This window comes from Rhinolophus sinicus, chromosome 4 (assembly GCF_057876585.1).
Source record: "Rhinolophus sinicus isolate RSI-liver-muscle chromosome 4, RSI-T2T, whole genome shotgun sequence".
NCBI lineage: Eukaryota > Metazoa > Chordata > Mammalia > Chiroptera > Rhinolophidae > Rhinolophus > Rhinolophus sinicus.
Window position 1 is genome coordinate 85,139,647 of NC_142504.1, and position 26,538 is coordinate 85,166,184.

At 37.8% G+C, this 26,538-nt stretch overlaps 1 protein-coding gene across 2 annotated transcripts; it reads left to right on the forward strand.

The window, feature by feature from the left end:
- Positions 1 to 205: 205 nt before the first annotated feature.
- MEP1B (meprin A subunit beta) lies at positions 206 to 26,538 on the forward strand. 2 transcript variants are annotated; one of them, XM_088797951.1, is made up of 15 exons: positions 206 to 339; positions 508 to 777; positions 6,069 to 6,113; positions 6,199 to 6,242; positions 8,172 to 8,250; positions 10,927 to 11,044; positions 11,785 to 11,963; positions 13,511 to 13,729; positions 14,346 to 14,498; positions 15,615 to 15,830; positions 18,108 to 18,551; positions 20,016 to 20,195; positions 22,301 to 22,436; positions 22,979 to 23,183; positions 25,405 to 26,538. In XM_088797951.1, exons 6-15 carry the CDS (start codon positions 10,929 to 10,931, stop codon positions 25,417 to 25,419), a joined length of 1,863 nt encoding a protein of 620 aa, XP_088654077.1. In that variant the 5' UTR covers positions 206 to 339; positions 508 to 777; positions 6,069 to 6,113; positions 6,199 to 6,242; positions 8,172 to 8,250; positions 10,927 to 10,928; the 3' UTR covers positions 25,420 to 26,538. The 2 variants fall into 2 exon arrangements, with proteins under 2 accessions (XP_088654077.1, XP_074196293.2); XM_074340192.2 differs by lacking the exons at positions 206 to 339; positions 508 to 777 and adding an exon at positions 3,464 to 5,008.

The following is a 26,538-nucleotide window of genomic DNA, read 5'->3' on the forward strand; positions in this document are numbered from 1 at the left end:
CCTGAAACCTATGTAACTTTACTAACCATTGTCATAATATATATATATATATATATATATATATATATATATATATACATATACATATACATATATATATAGTATCTTTGTATTATATATGTATATAGTACCATATATATATATATATATATATATATATATATATATATATATATATATATGGTATCTTTGTCTTCAGCCAGGAGTGTGGCTGACTGTCAAGACAATTGTGCTAAGTGGCAGCAATAGCCACCTCCTGTGTGACCAGTAGCTACCCCATAAATAGATGATTATGAAGAGTCTGTCATTATGAAGAGTCTGACAAATAGAAGTAAAAAGGTAACTGTGATGGTTCATTTTATGTGTCAACTTCACTAGGCCATGGTATTCAGATATTTGGTCAAACACATGTCTAAATGTCACTGTGAACGTATTTTTTTTTTTTATATGAGATTCATATTTAAATCAGCTGACTTTGAGTAAAGCAGATTGTCCTCCCTAATGTAGGTGGGCCACATCTAATCAGTTGAAGGCCTTAAAAAAATAAAAAAAGATAGAGGTGCCCAGAAGAGGACTGCTTTTGGACCCAAGCTGCAACACCAACTGTTCTCTGGATCTCCAGCCTGCCACTCTCCCCTACAGATTTTGGACTTGCCAACCTCAACAATTCTGAGCCAATTCCTTAAAACAAATTTCTCTATCTACATACCCATCCTACTGGTTTTGCTTCTTTGGAGAACTCCAATACAGTAACACACCACAATTTTGAAAAATGAGGTAAGAGACGGTAATTCTGAGGAGAGGCTTAGAAAATCTGCACAAAGAACATGATTTAATCTGCTCAATCCCAGGGCATGCAAATACCTTATGAACTTTTCTGCCCTTTAATTGTCTGGGGCCCTGTTGCATTCGTGTTCTCATAGCTGCCCAGCGACTTCTTTCACCCCCACACCCTCATTTTCCTCCTTTTCCTAGATCCATTTAAGTTCATTTAAATTCAAATATATATGTGCCTCCCAAATATGTTATAGAATTGTTTGTAAGATTTCATAAAGAGCAAGTATTGGGAAACTCACGAAATTACTAACAAAAGCTTTTTTGGGGGGTGGGGGGAGGAGAATCAGGTGAAGGAAATGGACATTACAAGAGGAAAGCTATGAAGCCTTCTGGATCTTTGGTTGCAATTGCTGCACTCTTTACTGTTAGAAAGCTTTTTACACTCATGATCTGCTACCCTCAGGTCTAGAATGGACTCATTTTCCATGGGAATTTTGAGAATCACATTCCTAAGAGAAATACACTTTCCTAATGGTTCCAGGGGGCTCTCAGAGCAATCCATAAGTCCTAGGCTCTCAAGCACTGGATTTCCTATTCCTGAGATTACCTGGGAGAAATGAAGACCAAGGGGGACCAGCAACTGGAGGCAGAGATGGTTTCCTGGGATCAGACTCCATATGTCATAACGAGGCTTGGAAAGGTTTCCGAGGGGCAGGATACGAGTAAGGGGAACTGGGGAGAGGTTAGACCAGTCAAATGTAGCTTCTGCATTAAAGACCTTCATTGACAACCCAAGAAAGAAGGAAATATAAACGATGTCCATTAATTGTAGTCAAAACACAGTTTTGGAGTTGGATTTCAGCCATGCCTCAATGATTGTCCATGAGATTCCTAGCAAGGCTCTGTCCTTATGCTGAAATTAGGGTTGAAAACAGACTTCAACAGTCCTCAGAACCTTTGCTTCCAATTTCCTCACTTTGAATGTGAGCTGCCTGTCCCAACACATAGAATGCAGCCAGGTGTCTCTGTTACATATCTCAGCTCACAAAAACGTATGTGCAAAATAAATACCTTTATTTTTCTGTAACTGTAATTATTATTTTGGGTCTCCATCCACGTAGGTGGGAGAAATTTAATTGCAGTGAAGTCAGGATTGGCTTGACTTGGACGCCAATAAGGAAGACTAATTGCATCTTTAGTCATCTGCCTGAGCTTAACAGCCCAAGGCGCTGGGAGGGCCCCATCTGATCCGATGCCATCTATCCTCACAGCACCCTCTGAAACAGCCGTCTCTCTGTCTGCTCCTTGGTTGTTATTCTGTCCTTTCTGCTATGGACACATTCGTATCCCTCTCCACATGGCCTTGCAGGCTGGGAGGCTTTCTCTTGTTCCACTGATATTCCTGTTCCACTCTTGGCCTCACAGGAGTTACTCTCCTCCTCCCAAGACTCTTCTGTAGCGTATTGTTTCCTAGTTCTAGCCAGGAAACAGGCCTATTTGGGTTTGGATCCCACAAACTGTCTTGCGGATCTCAGGGAGCAAGTGAGGAATTGGTCCACAGTTACTACAGCTTTTAACTCTCATCCCATCCTTAGATGGTGGGAATGCCTTGCTTGTCCTCATGAAACATCCTTCCATGTCCTTTATCTATGCTACATGTCTTTTCATATCCTTTCTATTAGTACAGAATGGGGCAAAGGCCAGCATTGAGTAGGGAAAGAAATACCATGGACAACAATACTTTTCAAAAAAGTTAACCTGCATCTCAACAGTAAGTTGAGCGTGAAACTGTGGGACCTGAGTTAGAGAGTGGGTTGTCTATAAAGAGAAATTATTCCAAGAAAAGAAGAAAAAAGTGAGACAGAATTGAGAGATGGATTGGGACATTAGTTTATTAGAAAACCAGTAACCAATCCTAGTGTTTTTACCCTAAGTCTCACCTGAGTTTGATTGATGGAAAATTTGAGGAGTGACATATGTTGCTATTTTGCTACCGTAATCTGGATATCAAATATGCACATTATTCTAGCACATGAATGGATTTTGTAACTCAATAAATTTTGGTTTAATGAATGAGTGATAAAAAGCTCTGGATATAACTAGGTACGTGAAAGCCAAACAGGGCTAGATGAGTAGGAGGAACTTCACAAATGTTTACTGTTTGAAAGATTGAAATTCAAAATTCATTTGATATTTTCTTTTCCTCAAGTGACATTTAATAGTGTATGTATACATTAGAGAACTTATTAATAGGTCTCAGCCAGGTATTCAGCTATTGAATGCTGACACAGAAAAAAACAAAAGAAAACAAACAAATAAAACCCAAGCAACCAACCAATAAACTCTACAGAGCTGTGCTAAGGATACCGGACTTTAACTCCTTGATTACTACAGCAATAAGCTGACCAGGAAGATGGATCATTGAGACCAAAGGCTATCAGTTATGAGGTTTGCCGTTTAGAAAGTAAACACAACTCTGAATTTCGTAGTTTGCACCCTTTAACTGGAAGTGACAACATGGATTCATGGTGTCTACCTTGGTTTCTGTTCTCTGCCTCGCTCCTCGTGGTTTCCGGCTTGGTAAGGAAACGATATATGGAAAAAATTAGAAAAATTGGGGGCAGTTGACAATGATTGTTAAAGAATAAATTGTTCACTTTTTGTTTTTTATGAATTTTGAAGCGTTAATGAAATGAGCATTTCTTTTTGGAGAGAAGGGGCAGGCTGAGTAGAGGGAGTGAGAAAAAGCCCCGACAGAGAGAGTCAGAGACATTGACATAAAGTTATGTTTTTCTTCTGGTTTCATTGTTGTGTAACAAGTTTTCTTTTGATAAGATGGGAAATGTGAAAATTAAAAATTATTCCATTTTTAGTGCTGAATGAAATCGTATTGCTGCTACGGTAATGCAAAACACGAATGGAGTGAATGATGATTGTTACAGGCATAGCAAATATTTTTAAAGTTTTGTGGTATGAGATTTCTCTTCTCACTATTCATCAGTTTAGACCAATCTTTCTAGAGTGACAGGTAGTTTGTACCACAAACCAACCTAAGGTTATTAATGAGGTTTCAGATGCTTGGGAGAAAACCTTTAGTTGTGATTTTAAAGTAACTGTTCTTATATTAAGCTGATATTCTATGACCAGGAACTAGAGCACTGAGAACAAGAGACATAGTTTGATACCATTAAAACTGTAATTATAAAAACATACTTGATAATTTTTTTAGTAGGTCCTTTGGCAGTCCTCTGTGACTATGTGCCTACATGTGGCTGAAGTGTGGGACAACCACGGCACTTGTAGTTATCCAAAAAGATGGTAATCATCCAACCAGCTCATTCCCACTACTTTGCTAAATGTTCCAAATGATTCTGTTTATATATGTAAACTGTATTTACATAAAATTGTACTTTACAATTGTGGAACATTTTATTATCAGTTAAAAAGTGCTTTCCATGACATCATAAGCCCCCACAATACTCATGCATCTTACAGATAGTCTGAGTATTAGGAAGGTGAACTAACTTGCTATTAGATGGTGGAATCAGGAATATAACCCAGATCTATTGATTATCAGTCCCATGGGTTTTTTACTAGACTAAACTAAGAAATTTCTCAGGTTTAATTAATTTTTTTTTTACTGGACATGTAGTTTATATAGTCTGGGTTCCTTTTGTGTTTTTTTAATCAGAAAGTATACCCATCGCGTTTTTTTTTCTGAAACATTTTGTATTGTCTTTGAAGGCAGAGACTTGAGAGAAATATGAATATTAACCATGATTAGTGAGGTCTTCAATAAAATTTTAAAAAAATGATTGTTATAAATTATAATAATATTTCAACACTTGAAATAAATTATTAGGTTTTCAAACATTGCTCCATGAATCCTTTAGAAAATCATGTTTAAAGTGAACATTTATTGAGGGCCGGAGTCTTGTGTTTGGCTTTTTCGGTCTGTGAAGTTGTTTTTTTGTTTCTTTCACCTTCAAATCCATATAACTGGCAGTTTCATTTTTTATATGAAATGAGAAGACCCTTTGGTTAAAAAAGTTATCTTAGTCTCCAATTGAACTGTCATGGATATATGTTAGAAAGTAATCCATATTAATGGAACTCCCCTCCCCTTACACACACAAATGGATAGATATAAATGGGAACCAAGAAGACCATTTATATCATAATAATATCTTCTTTTATGTGTTTGTTTCCCAGCCAACTCCAGACAATTTTGGTGAGTCTATTTTGAGATTTACTCTAAGTTATAGTAAAAGAAAGTTATGTGGATAAGAGAAAAACATACAGAAAAACTTAGGACACATTTAATGCTAAATATATGCATAATTGCATTGAACTTTGATCAAATACTGGCTTCTTTTGATTTATTGAGGAACATTTTATGTTTCCTGTTTCAGGGTTTCACATATGCAGCAGAAACATAGATGGTGGTATAGTAAAGGTCAAACACGGTGGCTAACATATGGACATCCCCTATTATTTTTGCTATTTTGTGTCAAATCAGATAAACCTGATGTCCATGTTATTCACTTGCACACTTAGACATTTGGCCATATGATCCACCTTTTTGCAACTTAAAAGAGAAATTAACATTTAAATTAGTAATTTTGCTTGAGAGTTCCAAGATATGCTACCAGTAAAGGATATGCATACCGTGTTTCCTTGAAAATAAGACCTACCCCCAAAATAAGCCCCAGTTAAGATCTCAGCCAGATGGACACATTTAGTACATTATGACGATGTTCCAGTAGAAGATAACATGACTGTATTTGAATAAATGTAGATTGTTGTACATGAAAAAAATAAGACATCCCCTGAAAATAAGCCCTAATGGAACAAAAATTAATATAAAACCTGGTCTTATTTTCTGGGAAACACGGATATATGGGTAGATTGGGCTGGTTTGACCAATTTAAATATTAGTTTTCTATTTAATCTGGTCACCTAGCCTACTCTCCAAATTCAGCTTAATTGATCACATATGGAGTGATCAATTTCTTATTCTTGAAGTCACTTGGCATTCAAGCGACATGAATAAGTCAAGAGCATATATACAAAAGCCCCATAGCCTCAAGTCTGGCTCATGAGACGTTCTTGATCAATCAGTCAATGAATCAATCAACAACTCAATCAATCAATGTATATGTATTGAATCAGAACCTAGTTGTCACTTACTGAGGCAAAAGAACTTTGCTTACTTCTAATTTGGTAATTGATAAAGATTAACTTCTTTCATAAACATAATGTTCAATGTGTTTTTCTTTGTTATTTTAAAGATGTCGATGGTGGGCTTGACCAGGATATATTTGATATCAATGAAGGTTTGTAGATATATTTTTTACATTATTTATTAAGTGGGGAGTTTGAATCCAATTTGCTAACATGAATTTTTATCTTTCCTTTTAGATTTGGGACTGGATCTTTTTGAGGGAGACATCAAACTTGATTGGGTGAGTTGAAATAATGCAAGGAAAAATCTTCTTTTAATAACTGCAAGCTAAAATACAGAATGTTCTAAGAATGGTTGGTCGGCATGGGCTAAGTTATGCCCAACTATCTTTAAGGACACAGAGTCATAGTGACACATTTATTCAATGAGTACATTGTACTGTAAGGGACTCATATAATACTGTCATCCTCCATCACTCAGATTTCTGTGTGGTTAAAGCCACCATCACTCACAATAGATGCATTGGTCTTTTTGATCTTTTTTATTTTAATTATTGGAACAATAGGATGTTTTCATTTTTAAATAGAACCTCACTATTCAATTTAGCTGAAGCAAAGTTAAACTGAATTTGTAAATGTCTTCAATGAATCAGGTCTTTTACCATAAGCGATAGATTTTGTGACTTCTACCCTGACAGTTAAAAATAATATTGTTAAGAAAAGGTCTTCCCAAACCTACTCATAAAGAATACTGATTCTTCACTAGCCATCATGGCACACAGATGACACAGAGGTACCTTACAGGTAGTTTAATTTTGCTGCGTTAATTGATTTCAAGTTCTTTTTCAAAATGTGTCAGAAATCCACAAAAAAACCAGAAAGTTGATATTTTGAGTATTTTGTGCATTAAATAATAACAATTTGAGCTACTTTGTATATAAATGACATTATTTTTATGTATAAAAATTTCCTATTATTCATTCTTGAAAAACACAAAAATATAGAAAAATGTACATCTGCTTTCCTAAACTTCCTTTCTGGAAGTTTCCATCTGCAGTCTACATGGAAATATTCATTTGGATATATCCCACCGTCGCGGCAAAAGGGTTAAGGGAGCTAAAACATTCGCTATCATAAGCACTACTGACATCCTTCATACCCTCTCTGTAAACCTCAACTCAAGAACTAGAGCTGCAGGGTCTGAGGTTTAGTCCTAGGCCTGCTCTTGTATCTGAACTCTCTTCTTCTGGATCTTACCTTGTGCCAGGGCTTTAGGTGTCATCTCTCTGCTGATGACTCCAAACATATAACTCTACTCCATCCTTTTGCTGAGATCCAGACTGGTCTATCCAGATACCAATTTGTCACTTCCATTTGAATGTCTATAAGATACCTCAAATCTAAAGTGTCCTATAAACTCTGATCTCCCATACAAATTGTTCCTCCCCAGCCGTTCCTTATAGTAAAGTCATCACCACTCCCTCACTCCATGCCAATGAAGAAGTAAAAAAAATCTAGTAGTCACTTTTTCTTCTTCCCTTTCTTCACCTTGCCATCCAGTCCATCAGCAAGTTTTGTCATTTCTATCTCCAGCATAAACCTCAAATCAGTGTTTGTCTCCTCCACTAGATATTAGCTCCATGAATGTAAAAACCTGAGTAGTTTTCTTATCAGAGAATCCCTATTCTCTACAACAGTGTTTATTTTGTTGACTGGATGAATAGAGAAATGAAATATTATTAGTTCTTTATTATAAAAGCTACAAATCCTTTAAAATTATTTGAAAACTTTGGCCTAGCTCATGTGTGACTTTTTCTGATATTGTGAGATCAAGATTATTGAGGTTTTGCTATCACTTTTTTCTTGTATATTTTCAATCTCTTATATAGGAGACTAGTTTATAAATCTGCCAATATTTATAATTCAATTTTCCAATAATAATTCTTTACTTGGTTTTGCATGATTCCTTCTCTAACTCTATCAACATAAGTAATGATAGAAGTTAGTGATTTCCTCCTGGAAACTCTGTTTTAATACAATAAAAGTAGAGGTACACATACATGTGCACAGGTACGTACACACACAGGCAATTTCTCTAGGTTGGCTGAGACAGCTTTACACTTGATTTATTTCTAGATTAACTATTGATTGCTTCATAAATTGTTGGCTTGATTTATTTAATTACCCCCTTTCACATTTGTTTTTGACAGACACAAGATAGAAATTCCATCATTGGAGAAAAATATAGATGGCCACATACCATTCCATATGTTCTAGAAGATAGCTTGGGTTAGTATATACTTTGGAATACCCATAAATAATGTGTGTTCCTGACAGAACATGATTGCAGTATGTCCAAGGTAGGCTTGTATGGTGTTTAAGGGTTTTGTTTGTTTGTTTATTGCTTTGTGTGGCTATATACAGTTACTTAAAAAAATAAGCAAAGTGAACAATGAGAAGAACCTAAGTGATTTTGTCTGCAATATTTGCTGAATTTTGACCAATTAAGGAGTTAATTCAACCAACATTTATGGAGCGCCTACTCTGTGCTGGATTATTTATTCTGTTCTAGGGTCATAAAGATTAGGGAGTCAGTCTTTCTTTTAAAGCAATGGTTTCTCATATGTTCAAATTTTACATATGAGTAAAAACAAAACAACCCAAACAAACTAAACTTTAGGGATTGGCCTTGCTTTACCAACATTTTATTTTGCCAAGTCAGGAGCTTAAACAACAAAAGAACCCACTGTCTTTCATCACCACCTTTTCATAAAATAAATGATGTTTTAATACTAAAAAGTCAGAATATGGAGGATATCAAAAAAAGGATACACATTTTAAGAAAGGAAAAAAATGTATTAAAATTGTAATAGCAGTATATACTGATAACAAAAGATGAATACTGGTCACATTTGACGCCTGCAATTACAAGAGGTGCTCAAAGTGGTTACCGTCAGTGTCCAGACACTTCTGATTACAGAGAAATCCTGCTTGAACAACGTTGACCAAAGTGTCCACTTATATACATTTTTTGGCACCCCGGTATCTGTCTGTCTGTCTCTGTCTGTCTGTCTGTCTGTCTGTCTGTCTGTCTGTCTGTCTGTCTAGATAGATAGATAGATAGATAGATAGATAGATAGATAGATAGATAGATAGATAGATGGATAGGTATATATGATCATGAACTCCATAATGATGTCAATGATGGACTGCATATACAATGGTGGTCCCATAAAATTATAATGGAACTGAAAAATTCCTATCACCTGGTGATGTTGTTGCTGTCTAATTGTATTTGATGCATTACTCACATGTTTGTGGTGCCATGTGGTATATATAGGCCACAAGCCTGCGAGCACCTTACTGTGTAAAACAACAGAGATTAAATCAAACACAAGAGAAAATGATACAATCAGGAGACATGATAAACATGAGATGTTTGAGGCCACTACCAGAGTAACATGGCATACTGTTTTACAGCAGAAATTTTTTCTAAGTAGAAAGAGTACACTCTAAAATAATAATAAAAACTATATTCTAGTGAGTATAAACCAACAACAGTCATTTATTATCATTATCAAGTATCATGTACTGTAAATAGTTGTATGTGCTGTACTTTTAAACTACTGGAAGTGGAGGTTTGTTTACGCCAGCATCACCACAACTCGTGAGTAATGCGTTGTGTTAGAAATTAGACAGCAGGGTCACTAGGCGCTAGGCATTTCTCAGCTCCATGATAATTTTATGGGACTGCCATCGTATGTGTTGTCCACCATTTACCGAAATGTTATTATTGGGTGCATGACTGTAATCGTTTTCAAATGTCTGTGTAAAGGTCATGTAAAGGGGAGAATGGAAATGAATATTTGATACATGCTCATTTTACTTGGAACTTCACCTCTGCTTTCTATTCTTATCCTCACAATATCCCTGCAAAGTTGATTTTATTTCCCCACGTAAATAATGATAACACCAAAGCTCCAAAGGTGAATTAAATTGGCAAAGGTTACACATCAAAGGGAAGTGGTGCGGATAGAGGAGAACTTTAGGTGTGTCTAGCTTCAAAGTTCAAGTGCTTTCCACTCTGCATTAGTGTCTCCCACCTCCCACAGCCACCATCCTTCACTTCACCAGGAACTGATCCCGTTTGTGATGGTCTCTCCACTTGCATCTGGTACAGTTCCTTCCCTCTGAACATTGTTTCCTCCATGTCTTTGTTGCTTTCATGCCTCTGCCTTCTTTGAGTTCCAGTCTATCTAACCTTGTTAGCATCATTCTTAACTCCAAAGCCATGGTTCTTACCTCTGTTTGGGGCCCTGAACTCACCTGTGAATCTTATGGACACTCTCCCCTGAAAATGGACTTTGCAGATATAGATAGATATAGATACTTTGCATACTGTTTCAGCATATTCGTGGACCCTCCAATCTCAAGGTCCTCAGATTAAAATCTCCACTGCAAGGCTTTAAATACATATGGTAGCTTTTCAGATGAAGTGTACTACAGTGTTTGTTCATTTTGTTTTCCTGTAATCCAAAGTGCTCTGAGGTAATGCACCTCTAATGGCTCCAGAGAAAGAGATATGGGACAAAATAAGGGCTCTGAAGAATAATCAAATAGGTATGTATGATTCAGCAGTTCCTGGAATAATGCAGTTTTGTTCAATGTTATTTTGTTATAACATTGATGAGGTGCTGTAAGAACTTAACTCTTCTTTATATCAATTAGCCGATGGTAAAATTGGTTTCATCATACACAAAATAGCAGAACCAACAGACAATGTTAAAGTGATGACTTATTGTACTTAATTGGTACTGAATATTAAATGTTATTAAAATAAAACATCAAACATTCATGAAGGAACTAGCTCATGATGAACAGTGCAATGCACAGACTATTTCCATGGTGAATTGGTCAATGTTGATTATTTTAAAAAGTATATTTTTATTTGTTTTCTTTCTTCAGAAATGAATGCTAAGGGAGTGATTCTGAATGCATTTGAACGCTATCGCCTAAAAACCTGCATTGACTTCAAGCCTTGGAATGGGGAAGCTAACTACATATCCGTGTTCAAGGGCAGTGGGTAAGATGAAGAGTTTGTCTTCTAAAGGTGCGAATGAGAACTGTTGGTCTGGAGCCGTGTATCACAGCAATTGCCCTTGGCTCTGACCTTGAAAGGGAGTGGGGGCCTCTTTCGCTGTTTGTTGGAGAATACAAGACAGCTAGATCTAGTTTCTGTAGGCATAAAATAGTATTTTCATACATACAAGCAGACTACAAATTTCTTTAGATAAGGAGGGTGGGATTGATGCCCCCCATTCTACAATTTTGTGAACTTCAACTCATTTGTAGTTTACATACTCCTTATGTCCCCCTTCAAGTAAAACACGTGTGTACGCGTATGTGTGTGCATTTAAATTTATTTTTACCTAATGACTCTTACTACTCGAGTTAAGGTGACAGTGTTGTCTGGAGCTTAGCAATTCTGAGTGGCTGCTGTACCTATAAAATCTTTATTAATGGTCATCAGCATAGCAAGGACCATCAGAAAGACTTGGAAACTTCTAGGAAAACTCATGACGAGGCTGACTTGGGGATGGCTTGCTCCTATGTTATATTTGGTGTCAGGGCAAGTTCTCCAAAGACAATCTTGTCTGGAAGGTTTTTCATACCTCACCGTGGTTATGAGAGAAATGCACTCTGTCCAGATCTTTCCATTGTGAAGGATCTAAGTGGGTAACTAAGTGGATTAATCGTTGGGGATTTTGCCCTCAGACCTCAACCGGTATCATTGTAACACCCTCTCTCCTTTCTCCTATAAAGCTGCTGGTCTTCAGTGGGAAATCAGCATGTTGGGAGGCAAGAACTCTCCATTGGGGCAAACTGTGACAGAATAGCAACGATTCAACACGAGTTTCTCCACGCACTGGGATTCTGGCATGAGCAGTCGCGTTCTGACCGGGATGATTATGTCAGCATAATTTGGGACAGAATTCAGTTAGGTATATCTCTCTTGTTTCCTTATGTTTTCAGTTAGTTAAAGACTGAGTTTCTAAGCATTATGCCCTCTCCTGCCATGTGTGCCCACTGTTCATCAAGGAAAAATTTTGATGTTTTGATGTCTCTTTTCATTTAGCTCTAACTCAATGCGAAGTGGCTGAAGGTTGTTGGGACAGAGTCTCCGAGAACCCTAGTGCATTTGAGCTGGATATGACCTTAGAAACGAGTGTTTTCTAAAGCATCTTTTATGGAGTGCTGCCCCACAATATGCTCACGGGTGTTGTGTGGAAAGGAAAGAGTGGTCAAATGAGTTTGGGAAATCCTATGTTAAAAGAACTTGAACTTACAGTTACTTACACTTAGTCTGTGTTAGAGTAACATGAGTTGTAAATCTCCAAAAGAGGAACCTTTCCCAAAGTGACCTGATCGTGGTTGTTTTGTGTTTTCTTTTTGTGGAATATTTGGGTTTATCGGTCCCTGGAGCCCACATTGGGAAAGAAAGACTACAGTAGTCGGACAGCCTGAATTTTTTGTGACTTTGTGTTCCAACTCAGAAAGGTCTTAATACCACATCCAACTAGAGCTCATGTTTGCCACATTTTTTTCCACAGTGACACTTAGTGTGCCGTGTGTCCTGCCTCCGTAGGGTATGGTGGAGAGAACAGCACTGCTGTCATTGGAAGCTCTGTGAAGACTGCTCTGTACTCAGGCCCCCTGACATCACAATTTCAACATCACAGCTTACTCCTTACCACCCCGCCCCCAGTGTCTAGGGATCTTAACTGGGGTGAGGCACAGCAGCAAACTAAAAGATTTCTAAAGCAAGAGAAGTATTTAGCTTTACTTTCTACTCTCATTCTTTAGGATTCCCAAAATCTTATTTTTGGTTGAAACCTCTGCCTAGATTTGATAACACATCTATATACTTTGGAGATCAGATCTATCTCAACGAGTTCACAAAATCATCCAATTTCAAGTAGCAATCAGTTGCCTATTACTAAGATGCTAAGCAGCCTCGTATCTTCTCTAAATGTATTCATTTAAAATACATCTACTCATATTCCAGGAACCATGAAACCCCTGACTATGTCAATCCTTTCTAATGTCTCCACATTATCATTCTCAGGTCTCATCCCACCACACCTCCCAAAGTCCTCTTACTTTCATCTCCATCTTCTGTAGATGCCCCCACCCTGCCATCATCGTTTGCCAATGACCTTGACTGTTTCAGCAACAAACACTTTTTAGAATTCTCCTTTCCATGAACAGTTCTTAGAACCTGAGGCCAAATACTAACGTCCAAATTTGGGCTACAGTGAAAACTTAGATATGTTCAGCATGCCTGCTGGTTTCATAATTCGAAGCTTGAATATTATAAGACAGGAATAGATGAAACACCACTGAACTACTATAGATCAATTGCAAAGGTTGCACTATGTTTATTACAGTCTCCATTTCTAAATTAACGGTATTTGGAGTAAAATAAGTTGAATTTTGTGAACATCAAGTGATTACTTTTTTTTTTTTTTTTTTATAATTTATCATCTAGGCAGAGAGCACAATTTTAACACCTATGATGACCAAACCTCGGACGCTTTGAATGTCCCCTATGATTACACTTCAGTCATGCATTACAGTAAAACGGCCTTCCAAAATGGAACACAGCCAACAATTGTGACAAGAATCTCAGACTTCATGGATGTGATTGGCCAACGGATGGATTTCAGCGACTATGATCTCTTAAAGTTGAATCGACTGTATAACTGCTGTATGTGACAGGTTTTCTGAAATGACTTCTGTTTCTCTCTGCTACATAGGGAAAAATTTTGCTGAGCATGGCTGAGTGTTCTGAAATTATAGAAGCTTGATATTCATAATAAAATTAGAATAGCACCCAGATCTTAATCTACAACTTGGAAGCAGCATTTTTCTTCTCACAGGGCCTACCTTTCAGATCTAACAATAAATTGGGTCTTACAAGGAACATGCCCTGCATAGGTTTTTTGAAGCTGTTACTAATTCAAATGTGGACCAACTTGATATTCAAAATTCTTTCTGTCAAAATGAAGTGTACATTTGTAATATAAATGCGATCAAATAATCTGGGTGGTGGCTTACTCCTCTGAATAACTACAGCATGTAGACTCAGGTTTCTATAATTATATAATTTAATAAAAAAGACTTGGGGCAGGCAGCTTATTCAGATCTACAGAGTTGACCGATGTCTTGGTTCTGCAGATAGCAAGAGATTTCCAAGCCATCACCATCACCCAGAATCATTTAATACCATCGTGGCATTCCTGGTACTGCTTAGATAAACTCAATTTTTATCACTTATATTATCATGTTGTCTGAGTGTCAATAATTGTTTTATGTCTTTGTAGCCTCTTCCTTGACTTTTATGGACTCGTGCAATTTTGAACTGGAGAATGTGTGTGGTATGATTCAAAGTTCAGGTGATAATGCTGACTGGAAGCGGCTGTCACAGGTTCCCAGCGGGCCCGAGAGTGACCACTCCAACATGGGCCAGTGCAAAGGTAACAAGAGGGAGACATTTCCAGATTTTACTTACACTTGGTAGTTCTAGCCTTTCTCTTTGCTATAAAAGCCTGGGATTTTATCTCTAATTTCTATCAGATTTATTCATTATAACCCCGAGGTGGCTACTAAGGAATAGTTTCTGTGCCTTATATGGCTATGGCAAATTTCTTTGCTTTTACTCTCTGACTTTGCTTTTCTTCCTATGAGTCAGAGATGGGCTCCATGAAGCCTTTACCTTTTCCATTATAATTTTGTTTGAATTTATAGACATTTATTTGGTTACAAGAGCCAAATTTTTATTTATTTGCTCATTTCTGGCAGCAAATATATAAAACTAGACTTCAGAATCAAGGGCCATTGATTGACAGCTCAGATGGTCTAAGCAGGGAGTAAGGTCTCTAGTAGTGAAGAGGTGCTTTTCCTTTTCTTTTTTGTGTGGGGGTGGGGGCGGGGAGGAGCATGAGAGGATAGGACAGATGTTGTGTAAGGGTACAAACTTGCAACAAGTAGTAAATAAGCTCTAGAGATTTAATGTACAGCATAGTGAATATAGACAGCAGTATTGTATTATAATCATCAAAGTTGCTAAGAGACAAGAACCTAATTATTTCAACTACTAAAAAGAAATGATTATGTAATGTGATAGAGGTGCTAGTTTTCGCTACAATGGCAATCATATTGCAGTCTGTAAATGCATCAAATTAACATGTTGTGCACCTTAAATCTACACATTGTATATGTCAAATACATTTCAATAAAAATATTTTTCGTTTTTAAACGCAGATTTGGATACTGGGTAGTGGTCCTACATAGGACAGAAAGAGGGAAGAAAAAAAGGAGGGAGGGAAAAAAGAGAGCGAGAGACCAGATCAAGTAGGTGACACTTTTTCCATTTTTGAAAACTAACATCTATAGTAAGAAAAAGGTGGCCTGATGTTGTCTTCCATAAACTTCATGCTCCTAGAACCATATTTAAATGCCCATGGAGACATATTTAAGTGCACAACACAGAGCTTTGCATACGAAGAGAAGTGGAACTGTAGTGCACCCATGACCGCTTTCCTATAACCAGTATCTGTTTTCTCTCCATTTTGCTTTTGTCCTCTTAACAGGTTCTGGTTTCTTCATGCATTTCGACACTAGTTCTGTAAATGTGGGGGACACAGCAGTGCTAGAAAGTAGAATGCTGTACCCTAAAAGAGGATTTCAGTGCTTGCAATTTTATTTATATAACAGTGGAAGTATAAATGACCAACTGAACATCTACGTCAGGGAATATTCTGCAGACAATGTGAATGGTACTTTAACCCTCGTGAAAGAAATAAAAGGTAAAATATCCACATTCTTACTCTTTTGGTTCAGAGCAGAGCAGTCTTAACTGTTTCACGCAACAACTTACAACAGGGTAGGGGCTCTGGGCTCGTTACTTTTCAACTTGGAACTTGAACCCCCTTGTTTTATGCTGTAGTAAGGAAGCTATTAATAAAATGAGGGTCCTCTGTGTGCTCTAATACATGACACTCATTTAAGAAGCTGTAGATCAGTCTCTGGCACTGAGAAGGTCAGTTCTTGGCAAGTAATAAAAATGCAGTGCAAACTTGCATAGGATAAATGGGAAGAGTTACTGGCTCAATGCGACTAAATTGTGGAATAAAGGAGGACGTGGCCTCAGGAGGGACTGCACCTTCCCTGGATGGGCTGTATCCTCTCAGATGGGCTTTGTCCATCAGACTGGTGCTTTGGCTGTTTCACTTCCCGGCTTACATCTTACCAAATGTGCCATCAGACTGCAAAGGGAACTCTTCCTCTAATTTCTAGCTGTAACATAAGTCCCAGTGAAGGGTTCCAATTTTTATGACTTGGGTTAAATGTAACTTCTGGAACAATTCCTGAGTGGAGAGAGAGCAATGCTATGATCGAGAGCCTACCCTTCATTTTAGTCACGGGTCAGAGAGGTGGGTCATGTTGACCACCTATTAAAGGAGATGGTTAAGAAGGTTCCCTGAGGAGGAGAGGCTGTGAGCTGGCAACTATATTACTGTCTGCTCCACATACTGACCTCTTGGTTTGAATTAATTGAGTAAAACCTAACCTACTGTAAAATCGATCTACATTATGCTATATGTCATGCCATTTCCACTGTCCCCCCATTTAACTATGAGAAACCATCTGAAAAACGATGATATTTTCCTTTGTAAATACCTCCAGTGAGGTTCTTAATCTGTTTATATATGCACATACATATATGTGTGAGTGTATAATGTATACACATCACATACTATACATAGCCCTTATATGTAATTATATAATATAACATAATATAATATAATATAGTACAATATAATGCAATATAATATAAATAAAATACATTATAGATATAGATATTCCTTTCCATTAGCAATCTGTGGTATTATTCCTGATAGACAAAATCACAAAAGGTACTTAAGAAACTTGCTTGGGTGACTGGTTGGCTCAGTTGGTTAAAGCGCAGTGCTCATAACACCAACGTTGCCGGTTCGATTCCCTCATGGGCCAGTGGGCTGTGCCCTCCACAACTGGATTGAAAAAAACAAAAAAACCCAACAACTTGATGTGGAGCTGATGGGTCCTAGAAGAATACACTGTTCTCCAATATATACAAAAAAGAAAGAAACTTGCTTAAATCAGAATTTAAGTTGGTAATACTCATAATGAAAGCTCTCATGAAAGGTTTTTGTTCAATCTAGAGTCCATCCATGGACAATAGCATTTTCTGTAATTTAGGTATTTCTAACTTATTTTCAACAACTGTGGTTTGCATTAAGTGCCAATATATTTAAATTTTAAATCATTGTATTAACTACCACTTTCACATGAATTCCTGTACTCTTCTCCACCTGGGGATTCTTAAAAAATTTAAATGTACTGCTTCTTATTTGGGTATGTGACATAGGAAGATAAGACAGAATGGTATAGCATGTGCCGCTAGCTAGGGGTCAGGGAAAATAGTGAAGAGAGAAGTGCAGGTTGGGGAGAAAGGAAATGGTAGTAAATTTCAGATCATATTTATAATGCTGAGTCACTGCTAAATGATCTAAGGAGTAAAATTGTAGGATGGAATATTGTAGGATGTAGGCTTTCTAGGTATTGGTGGATTTTGTTTAATACTGCCAAAAAGTTGATTGAAAATCTTGTATGTGAAAGAAGTATTTCAATTAAAGTATAAATATATTAAAGGAGGTTTTGGCTGAGTATCACAGGATTCTTGGGTACAATGTAGAACATTGGGCTTGGTTGACCATTTGCTATCACACAACTAACTTAGCATGAAAGGTCACTTGTAAATAGGGCATGGAGTACTCATGAGGTGCTGTTTGCTCACCCATCTCTGGGAAACGGTGAGCTATCTGAGAAACAGCTACATAAACAGCCAAATATTCCAGAGAGGAGTCCAACCCCACAGAAATACCTTGAAGTAAATCAACGTGGGCCGGAGGAATGAGACAGATGGCTCATTCAGTAGCTCTAGGATGATCATTTATCCATGAAGGTTAGAACTCTCATGTTATTTTGCACATGATTCATTGTCCTTTGTTTTATTTGAAATAATAATGTCTCTTTTGCAGATATACCTATTGGGAGCTGGCAACTTTACTACGTAACACTGAAAGTAACCAACAAATTCAGAGTGGTGTTTGGAGGGGTCAGAGGCGGTGTTACATCATTGGGTGGCCTGTCTATTGATGACATCAATCTTTCGGAAACACAGTGCCCTCATCATATCTGGCGTATAAGGAATTTCACACAGTTCATTGGCAGTCCAAATGGAACTCTATATAGCCCTCCATTTTATTCTTCTAAAGGTTATGCCTTTCAGATTTTCTTGAATCTAACCCATTTGACTAATGCAGGAATATATTTCCACTTGATCTCTGGAGCCAATGATGATCAATTACAGTGGCCGTGTCCTTGGCAACAAGCCACAATGACACTCTTGGATCAAAATCCTGACATTCGACAGCGTATGTCCAACCAGCGGAGTGTAACTACAGACCCATTTATGACCACCGGTTTGTGACTCATTTTCTTTATTGCTAATACATGATCATTGCTCTTGGAGGGACGGATGATCTGGGGATGAGAGACTGCACAGTTCAGTACCTAGAGAATTTTGAGCCCCAAATCTTAGGGACAGAAGATATTTTGCAGAAGGTCTTCAGCAGTTGTGGAGAGTTTCCCAGGCAGGAGACTGTCAGGAATGCCAGCCAGGATGCTGAAAAATAGAGAAGATATTGATTGTATTCCAGGGAATTGATGACCATACCTGAATTTCCAGTGTTGTGCCAGGAGTGTTGCTTTTAGAATCTGATATGCCTGGGTTCAAATCCAAGGCTTGCTTCTCTTTAGCTAAACAATGGACTTTGAGCAAATAATCTCTTGGAGTCCTAGTGTCCTCATCAGTAAAACTGGGGCAGTAATAGTAACCTCACTGGTTGATTATGAGAATCACTACAGATCAAGCATGGAAGCTTGGGGAAAGGCCTGGTATGGAGAGGACCTCAGCTATTGAGTTCTCCTAATCCATGCTACACTGATCTTGCCACTGGCATTGTCAAAACCAAGTCAGCTCTTGTAATGGCGGATGGTTTTTGATCAGAAGGAAGATGTTGAGCCAGCACTCTGTAGTGTTGGGAAGGGTTGGGAATGGATTATTACTTTTTATTAAAGAGTTCTGGAGGACTTGCTAATGGTGACATCACCCTGCATCGTCCAGTCTCAGAAAGGAGCAGCACCCAGAAAGCAATGACCACATCTAATTTTAATAATCCTTTGCCCTCTGGAAACCCAATAAAGGGAAAACAATGGAATTATGTCAAGGCGAATATTATTGCCAAATCTGAATTCTATATATGAAAAAAATGGTCCTACGTGACATAGTAAAAAAAAAAAAACTGATAGAAAAAAAATAGTATTCATGAAAAGGGTTGTAGGTACTTGATGTTCCGAATTTCTTTACTTTTTTTTTTTTTTTCCCAAAATTTTTCTTCCTGAGTGACATTGGGTGGGTCATCACCTTATTCTGAAGAAATGCTTCTCTCTGTCTTCTACTCTTGAAGGACTTTGCTCTGTTAGGTGAATAATTCAGTTAACAAGATAAATTGTTCTATGCTAATATTAAAAACTCTCTCAGCAACATATTGATTTAACTCAGTTAAAACAACTATCTGTACCTCAGAAGGCCTCCAAGGAATGATTCTAATGGGCAGGGGTGTTTCTATACCATCTAGGAAACTTTTGGTACCTCTCCACTCATACTCCAGAGTATGGGCCTCCCTGCTCAGCAATCTTGTTTCCTTTAGGACACTATAAATGCACAAACTCTAGAGACTTGCCAGGTCACTACCACAGGTCAACAGTATCATTTAATTATTGTGAGCTCCATCCTAATTGTGTTTCACATTGCCTATTCTTTCCTACCGCCGAAAGCTATGACCATGCTAAACATGATCCATTAATATAAATTACTTTTTCAGAGAATGGAGACTACTTTTGGGACAAGCCTTCCAAAGTGGGAGAAGTGGCTTTTTTCCCTAACGGGACTGAGTTTAGAAGAGGTAAAGGCTATGGAACCAGTGCCTTTATAACCCATGCAAGGCTGAAAAGCAGAGATTTTATAAAAGGAGATGATGTTTATATCCTGCTGACAGTGGAAGGTATGTCAATAAAAATAGTTTTATGTAAGCTACTTTGTTATTGTTGTAGCCACTGATTATTTACTGTGTTCTTATGGTTCCATTTTTAGGTGTATTAGAGATGTGGGAGGAAATGGGCCTAAGTGGGATTTCTTTTGTTGGTATGAATCATTAACAATATGAAAATAATTTAAATGGAAACAGTGAGGTTCCAAGATAAAGAATTTAATTACCACTACATGGAGTAATAGTGGAAAACTTCAAGCTGGAAAATTTCTTTAGAAATAAGTTAAAGTATAGCCATTATACCTTAGAATTATAGACTAGAATTTCAGAAATAAAAATATCACACAAGCACATGAAATTAAACTGAAAATTGATTGTCTTTGTTGTGTCTTTCATCAAACACACACACACACACACACACACACACACATACACACACACATCTTGGCAGTAATAACAACTTACTTTCTTTTAAAGTTTCTTAGCCATGGCAGCCAAAAAACACATTTTCCAGGAATACTGGTGGTTTCCATGTTTTATGTGGTAGGATTTTAACTCATTTACTATTAAAGACCCATTCGCATCTCAGTAAATCAGAATCTTGTTTGTGATGAAAAGAGGTGCAATTAAAACCCATGAAATTTTGATTTCAGTGTCAATTAGAGTAAATCTAAATGATAGTTCTTAGAAAAATTATTCAGGAAAGCTTTTGTCAAGGGAGAAAACAATTGATGTAGCAGAGAAAAAGTCACATATTCATCAATTTTGTTTGACCTTCTTTGGATAAGAAGCAACAGAAAACACTGCAAAGAACAGAATCCTGGATATCAGGGGCCTGGTGTCGGTGTCAAATATCCACCTACTACTCCACCAAGCAAGGGACCCATAACTTTGGGTGAGCCCCTGAGCTGCCTTGCAATCTGCACTTTAGTTTTTTTGTTTCCCCCTTGAGGATTGGTAACATAAAAAAAAAAAAATAATAATAATAAATGGAGACACTTTAAAATGCAATTGGAACAGCCATTCCAGAAGAATTGCCTTGTGCGTCTTATGCATCAATCCTTTGGAATGTTAAAACGGGACAAAATAACCTTTAGGCTGGGACTAAAGCAACCTTGTGTCCAAAGAACTGTTTGTAGAGATAACGAGAATGCAGATATTATGACTACTGGACTGAAAAGTAAAAACTTTCTTAGAACTAACATCACTATGTTATGTTATCTGCACAATAGAAATGCCTTCCTTCTATTGATAGAATTTCTCCCCTACCTTTTCTCATAAATACCCCTTGCCTTTGTCTCCTATTTGGAACATTATTTGGGCTTCTCCCTGAATCCATGCTTCCCGAATAGCTCTTCTTTTGATCTCAAGAGCTTGTTGCCTCTCACTTTGAAAGAAAGGTCTTATATGTTTAGGTTGACAGTAACAAAAGCTTGGGCCCCTTAGAGTTCAGGCAAGCCCAGGCCCAGGCAAGCCAGACATGGTTTGGTTGTAACACCACAGGCTGACCCAGCTTCCCTCTGCATCTAGATTTCAACCTATTAATATTTATTATTTCATTGCCTCTAAATGTTGCTGGACTATGCTAAAAGATTACCTGAATTTATTATGCTAAGTGAAATAAGTCAGACAGAGAAAGATAAATATCATATGATTTCACTTATATGTGGAATCTAAAAAATACAATAAACAAATAAAACAGGAAGAAACCCACAGCCACAGAGAACAAACTGATGGTTGCCAGATAGGAGGGGGCTTAGGGGGATGGGTTAAAAAGGTGAAGAGATTAAGAATTACAAATTGGCGGTTACAAAATAATCATGGGGAATATTGTCAATAATATTGAGGTAACTATATATGGTGTGAGATGAGTATTAGACTTATTGGGGTGATCACTTCGTACTCAGGTATATAAATGTCTAATCACTATGTTGTACACCTAAGACTAATATAATATTGTATGTCAACTGTAATTGAAAAATTAAAATTAAAGAAAAAAAAGAAAAGAAAAGTTTACCTGAATTTTTCACAAACCCGAAACCCAAGCATTTTGAAATTCAAAGATCAAATGTTAAAGCAAACAGTGATTTCCACCCATGTTCTACCCCTGTCGTCCTTAGACATATCCCACCTTAATTCTACACAACTGCTGCCAACCCCAACTACTCCCAAACCCAACATCAGTGACGTTTGCACAAACTTCAAATGTGAGAATGATGGCATCTGCATTGACCGAGATGGCAAAGCTGAGTGCAGGTAAGGGGTCACTTGGATGAGACCTCCCCATTCTTTTATTTGAAATTTTATCATTCCCACAACGTAGGATTAAATACTAATATTTCATAGAAGTGAAATCAGTTCATTCTCATCTCAAAACCATTTTAATTTATTTTTAGCTCTTCATGTGGGATTTTGGATAGCTATAAGGACAATACAATTTTTTATGAAAAAATAGCACATTATATTCAAGTTGCCTGAAAAAGTCCTCATGAGTTACATATCTTAATTAAGTCCTCACAATAGTCTGATGTGGTTGAGTGTCACTGTCCCCCTTTTTTAGATGGAGATACTTAAGTTCTGAGAAGAGCTTGGCCAAGGTGTAAGCTGGGAGGTGCGGTGACCGGGACTCTAAGAACTAAAGTCTCTCCATTCCTTACACTACCTTCCTTTCCCACCTTGGAGCTGCTGGTTTGGGTACCAGATGTCGATGGTCTGAATATTCACCCGCACCTTGAAGGGTGAAGATTTTCAGATTTAAATATCAACTCCTAACTCCGAGTCACATTCTGAATGTGTAGGTGTCCGTCGGGGGAAGACTGGTGGTACATGGGAGAAAAGTGTGAAAAGAGAGGTTCCACTCGAGATACCATTGTCATTGCCGCATCTTCCACCGCGGCTGTGTTTGCCTTCATGCTGATAGTCACCCTCGTCAGCGTCTATTGTACCCGGAAGAGATATCGGGCAAAGACAAGTTCAAATACGGCAGATATGACTCTGGAAAATGTAAGTTGAGTCTGACACTTGGTTATTCAAAACGTGTTGATGAAATCATATGAAGAATTCAGATTTTAAAAAATATGCTTAACAAAAATCATTGTTCTCTTCATTCCCTATGGTGGGGACAGCTGCTTGAAGACCACAAGTTCCTGCTACTTTTCACTGTGAATCAATGGTTCTTAAATGGAGGCTTTATAGGAGGAGTTCATTATCCTCCTACAATTGTATCCAGATTTTGTGTGTGGTTGTATGTTGTTTTCTGGGGTAAGGGCCTGTGACCTTCTTGAAAAGCAAAACTGATTTTGCCTATAAGTTTCCACCTTTCTCGTAAAGGCGAGAGGTGACCTGTATGTATTTTTCTTCTAAAAGTCTTTGGGTGATGGTTGAGCTCAGTCTTGTAAAAAGGGGGTGCAAGCATATTTGTGCCTTTTTCATTGAGGAAGTTTCCAACTAATTCTGGCTTCGTGTTCAGTAACTAACTCTAAGGCAAGATTTTCCAAATAGAGGATTTAAAGTCTTGCCTCAGAAGGTTTTGTAAAATGGCAATAGACTCTTGAAAACACCATGTCTTAGATGGGGTTCCTGGGAAGCCGACTTGGACACGGATACTGGCATGCAGGAGGTTTACTGGGAAGTGCTCTTGGGAACAGCTGTACTGGAGTGGGGGAAGCTAGACTGGGCACAGGGCGAGGCTGGACTTGGATGTGATTGCAGCTGAGGCCTCAGCCCAAACTACTGCAATCTCTGGAGCTGGGATGGCCCCTTAGATGTGTCCTGAATGGAGTCAAGGGGGTACTCCCCACATCAACAGCCATTGCATTGGGGCTGCGCCCAAGAGGGAGCAGAAAATTGAGCAAGTGCATTTATGAGAGCCTTCACTTTGAAGGGCAGGACTAAGCAATGGGTCCCAACATCTACTATGTACCCCAATAATAGAGAGCATAAAGTTTCATATGTAGATTCAGGTCTAACTCACAACATAGCTCAAAGAAAATGGCGTAAAATCTGAACATTGCTAAAAAGGGAAGCTTTAAAAATTTTCCAGTTCTGTTTCATTCACAATAGGGTCTCTGAAAATTACTAGTAAAACTAAAGAAAAACATGCCCAATTAGACTATCTCTGAAAATAAAAATATGAACAATTAGCTATAGCAAGAGTATACCTTCTTAAGAAAAATGATTATTCAAGACGTACTGTATATTAAGGTTACAATTTTTTTGGAAGTGGACAGCACAGTACTGAGATACTAAAATTGTTTGCAAAGTTAGTCAAAAGATGGACAATGATAATGAACAGAAGGCAACTAGTTTTCTTCTCATACACTGCTGTCATCTTTCCTCAACATCAGGAAGCTGTTTAAAGCTAATCACAAGGCAATGGATCTGTTACCTCACAAGCTCGCTAGAAAAGTACTTACAATGTTTACAGGTTGCTTTGTTTTTAGACAGCTATTTGCAGCTTATCTTATGCCTCATAATAAAAGGAACAGATCTGCCAATACAGGACCCAGTAGGTCGACCTGATGGGAGCTGTGTCTGCACGCACGGTCTCCTGGGCCAGGACTGAGGAATCTGAGTGTGGGATTGGGGAAGATGGAGGACTGTTTAGGAAGGAGAGGATCAATTATCTGGGTGAATGCGATTGCCAGGGTATTCCTCAGGAAATATTATAAGAGCTGACTTAAGTAAAAATCGGAAGGAATTAAAGAAAATGATAAAACAAGGGGAGAAAGAAGCTAGTTAAGTCATGAGAGGAGGAAACTACAAAGGTATCAGGGACATGGTAGGGCCTTTAAGTGGACACACACACACACACACACACATACACACACACACCACAATATTACAGCAGAACCGTTTTGCCTCTGGGTCATTTAAACAACCACAAGAGCAGGGGATCAACTTACATTCTCCTTAGTCTAGGCATTTCTACAGTTGGCTGTCTGATAACAGACTCTCCAGGTCTAGTTTAGATCTGATATCAGTGTGACCTTCTTTCTGAGGCTGAAGTGTGTGCTTACCCGAATGTTCAGCATCTGAATCACAGGAGTCCAACCGTCCACTGCATCTTCCTGGAGACGGGCCGAGCTGCCTGCCAGTTGGGAGGGATGCCAGGCGACTGCCGATGGCATTTCATTTAAAAAATTAGACCGTTCCATTGTAATTCATTTAAATGGCAGTTTTTAAATTTAGAAATTAAGTCATCAATTGTTCTTTCCCCTTTTAGCGGCATGCATTTTGAAGATTAACTCAACAATACCGCCAGCAAATGAAATTGAAAAAGATTCTTCATCGTGGATTTCACCTAAAATGTATTCCAGTCACCTCATTCTCCTATAAATGATCTTCTCTGCAAATAGCTGGATATACTATAGTAAATCATTATTTTGGTAAAAGTCCAATTGGTGAAATGTTGTGTGTGTGTGTGTGTGTGTGTGTGTGTTTACCAGAGGGGAAGCAAAAACAAACAAACAAATGAAGGGGAAGCAATTTAGGCTTCTCCAGAAGTATATTGTCTATAAAAGGAGCGCAACACCTAGAGTTAGCTTTCCAAATTACCCTTTATTTGGAGGCTAAGGGTAGTGACCTCACAGGTGATTTCCTAGAAGCCCATTGGAAGCATCCAATGGCCATGATCTTGCTCATGCAACTTCACCATTTCCATGCTGTCCTGTCCCAATGGAGGGAAGGTCAGTAGGACATCTCCCTTTCCCTCTGGGGACATGTGCCCCTCCCTCCAAAACGGGCTACTCTCTTGTTTCCTTACATAAATCTTTTGGAATGTGAACTTGGTTTAGAATTTGTCTGAACCCACAACTACGACCAACAAGAAAACTTTAAACTTCTAGAACAGTGGTTCTCAAAGTTTTAGGTCCTGGGGACCTTTACACTCTTAAAAATTATTCAGTGCCCAAAGAGCTTTGCTTATGAACATGACATTTATCAATACTTATCTTATTAGAAATTCAAACCAGAAAAATTTAAAACTGTGTCTTTATTAATCATTAAAAAGAATGCCCATTCATATTAGCATAAATAATACTTTTCAATGAAAAACAAACTATATTTCCAAGCAAAATAAAATTCAGCAAAAGGAGAAATGTTGTTTTACACCTTTTTGCAAATTTTGAATGTCTAGCTTAGTATAAAATAGCTGAATTCTCATATGTATGTCTGTAGTCTGTTGTGATATATTATTTTAGATGAAGGATATGAAAAAAAATCTAACCTCACACAGATACGTAGATGAAAAAGGAAGATACATTTGAATAGCTCTTCAGGTTATTGTGGATATTATTTTTGGAAGACTTTGTTAAAAGCTGACAAATGGTAATTTCTTAAAGGTTCGTTGCAATTGGAA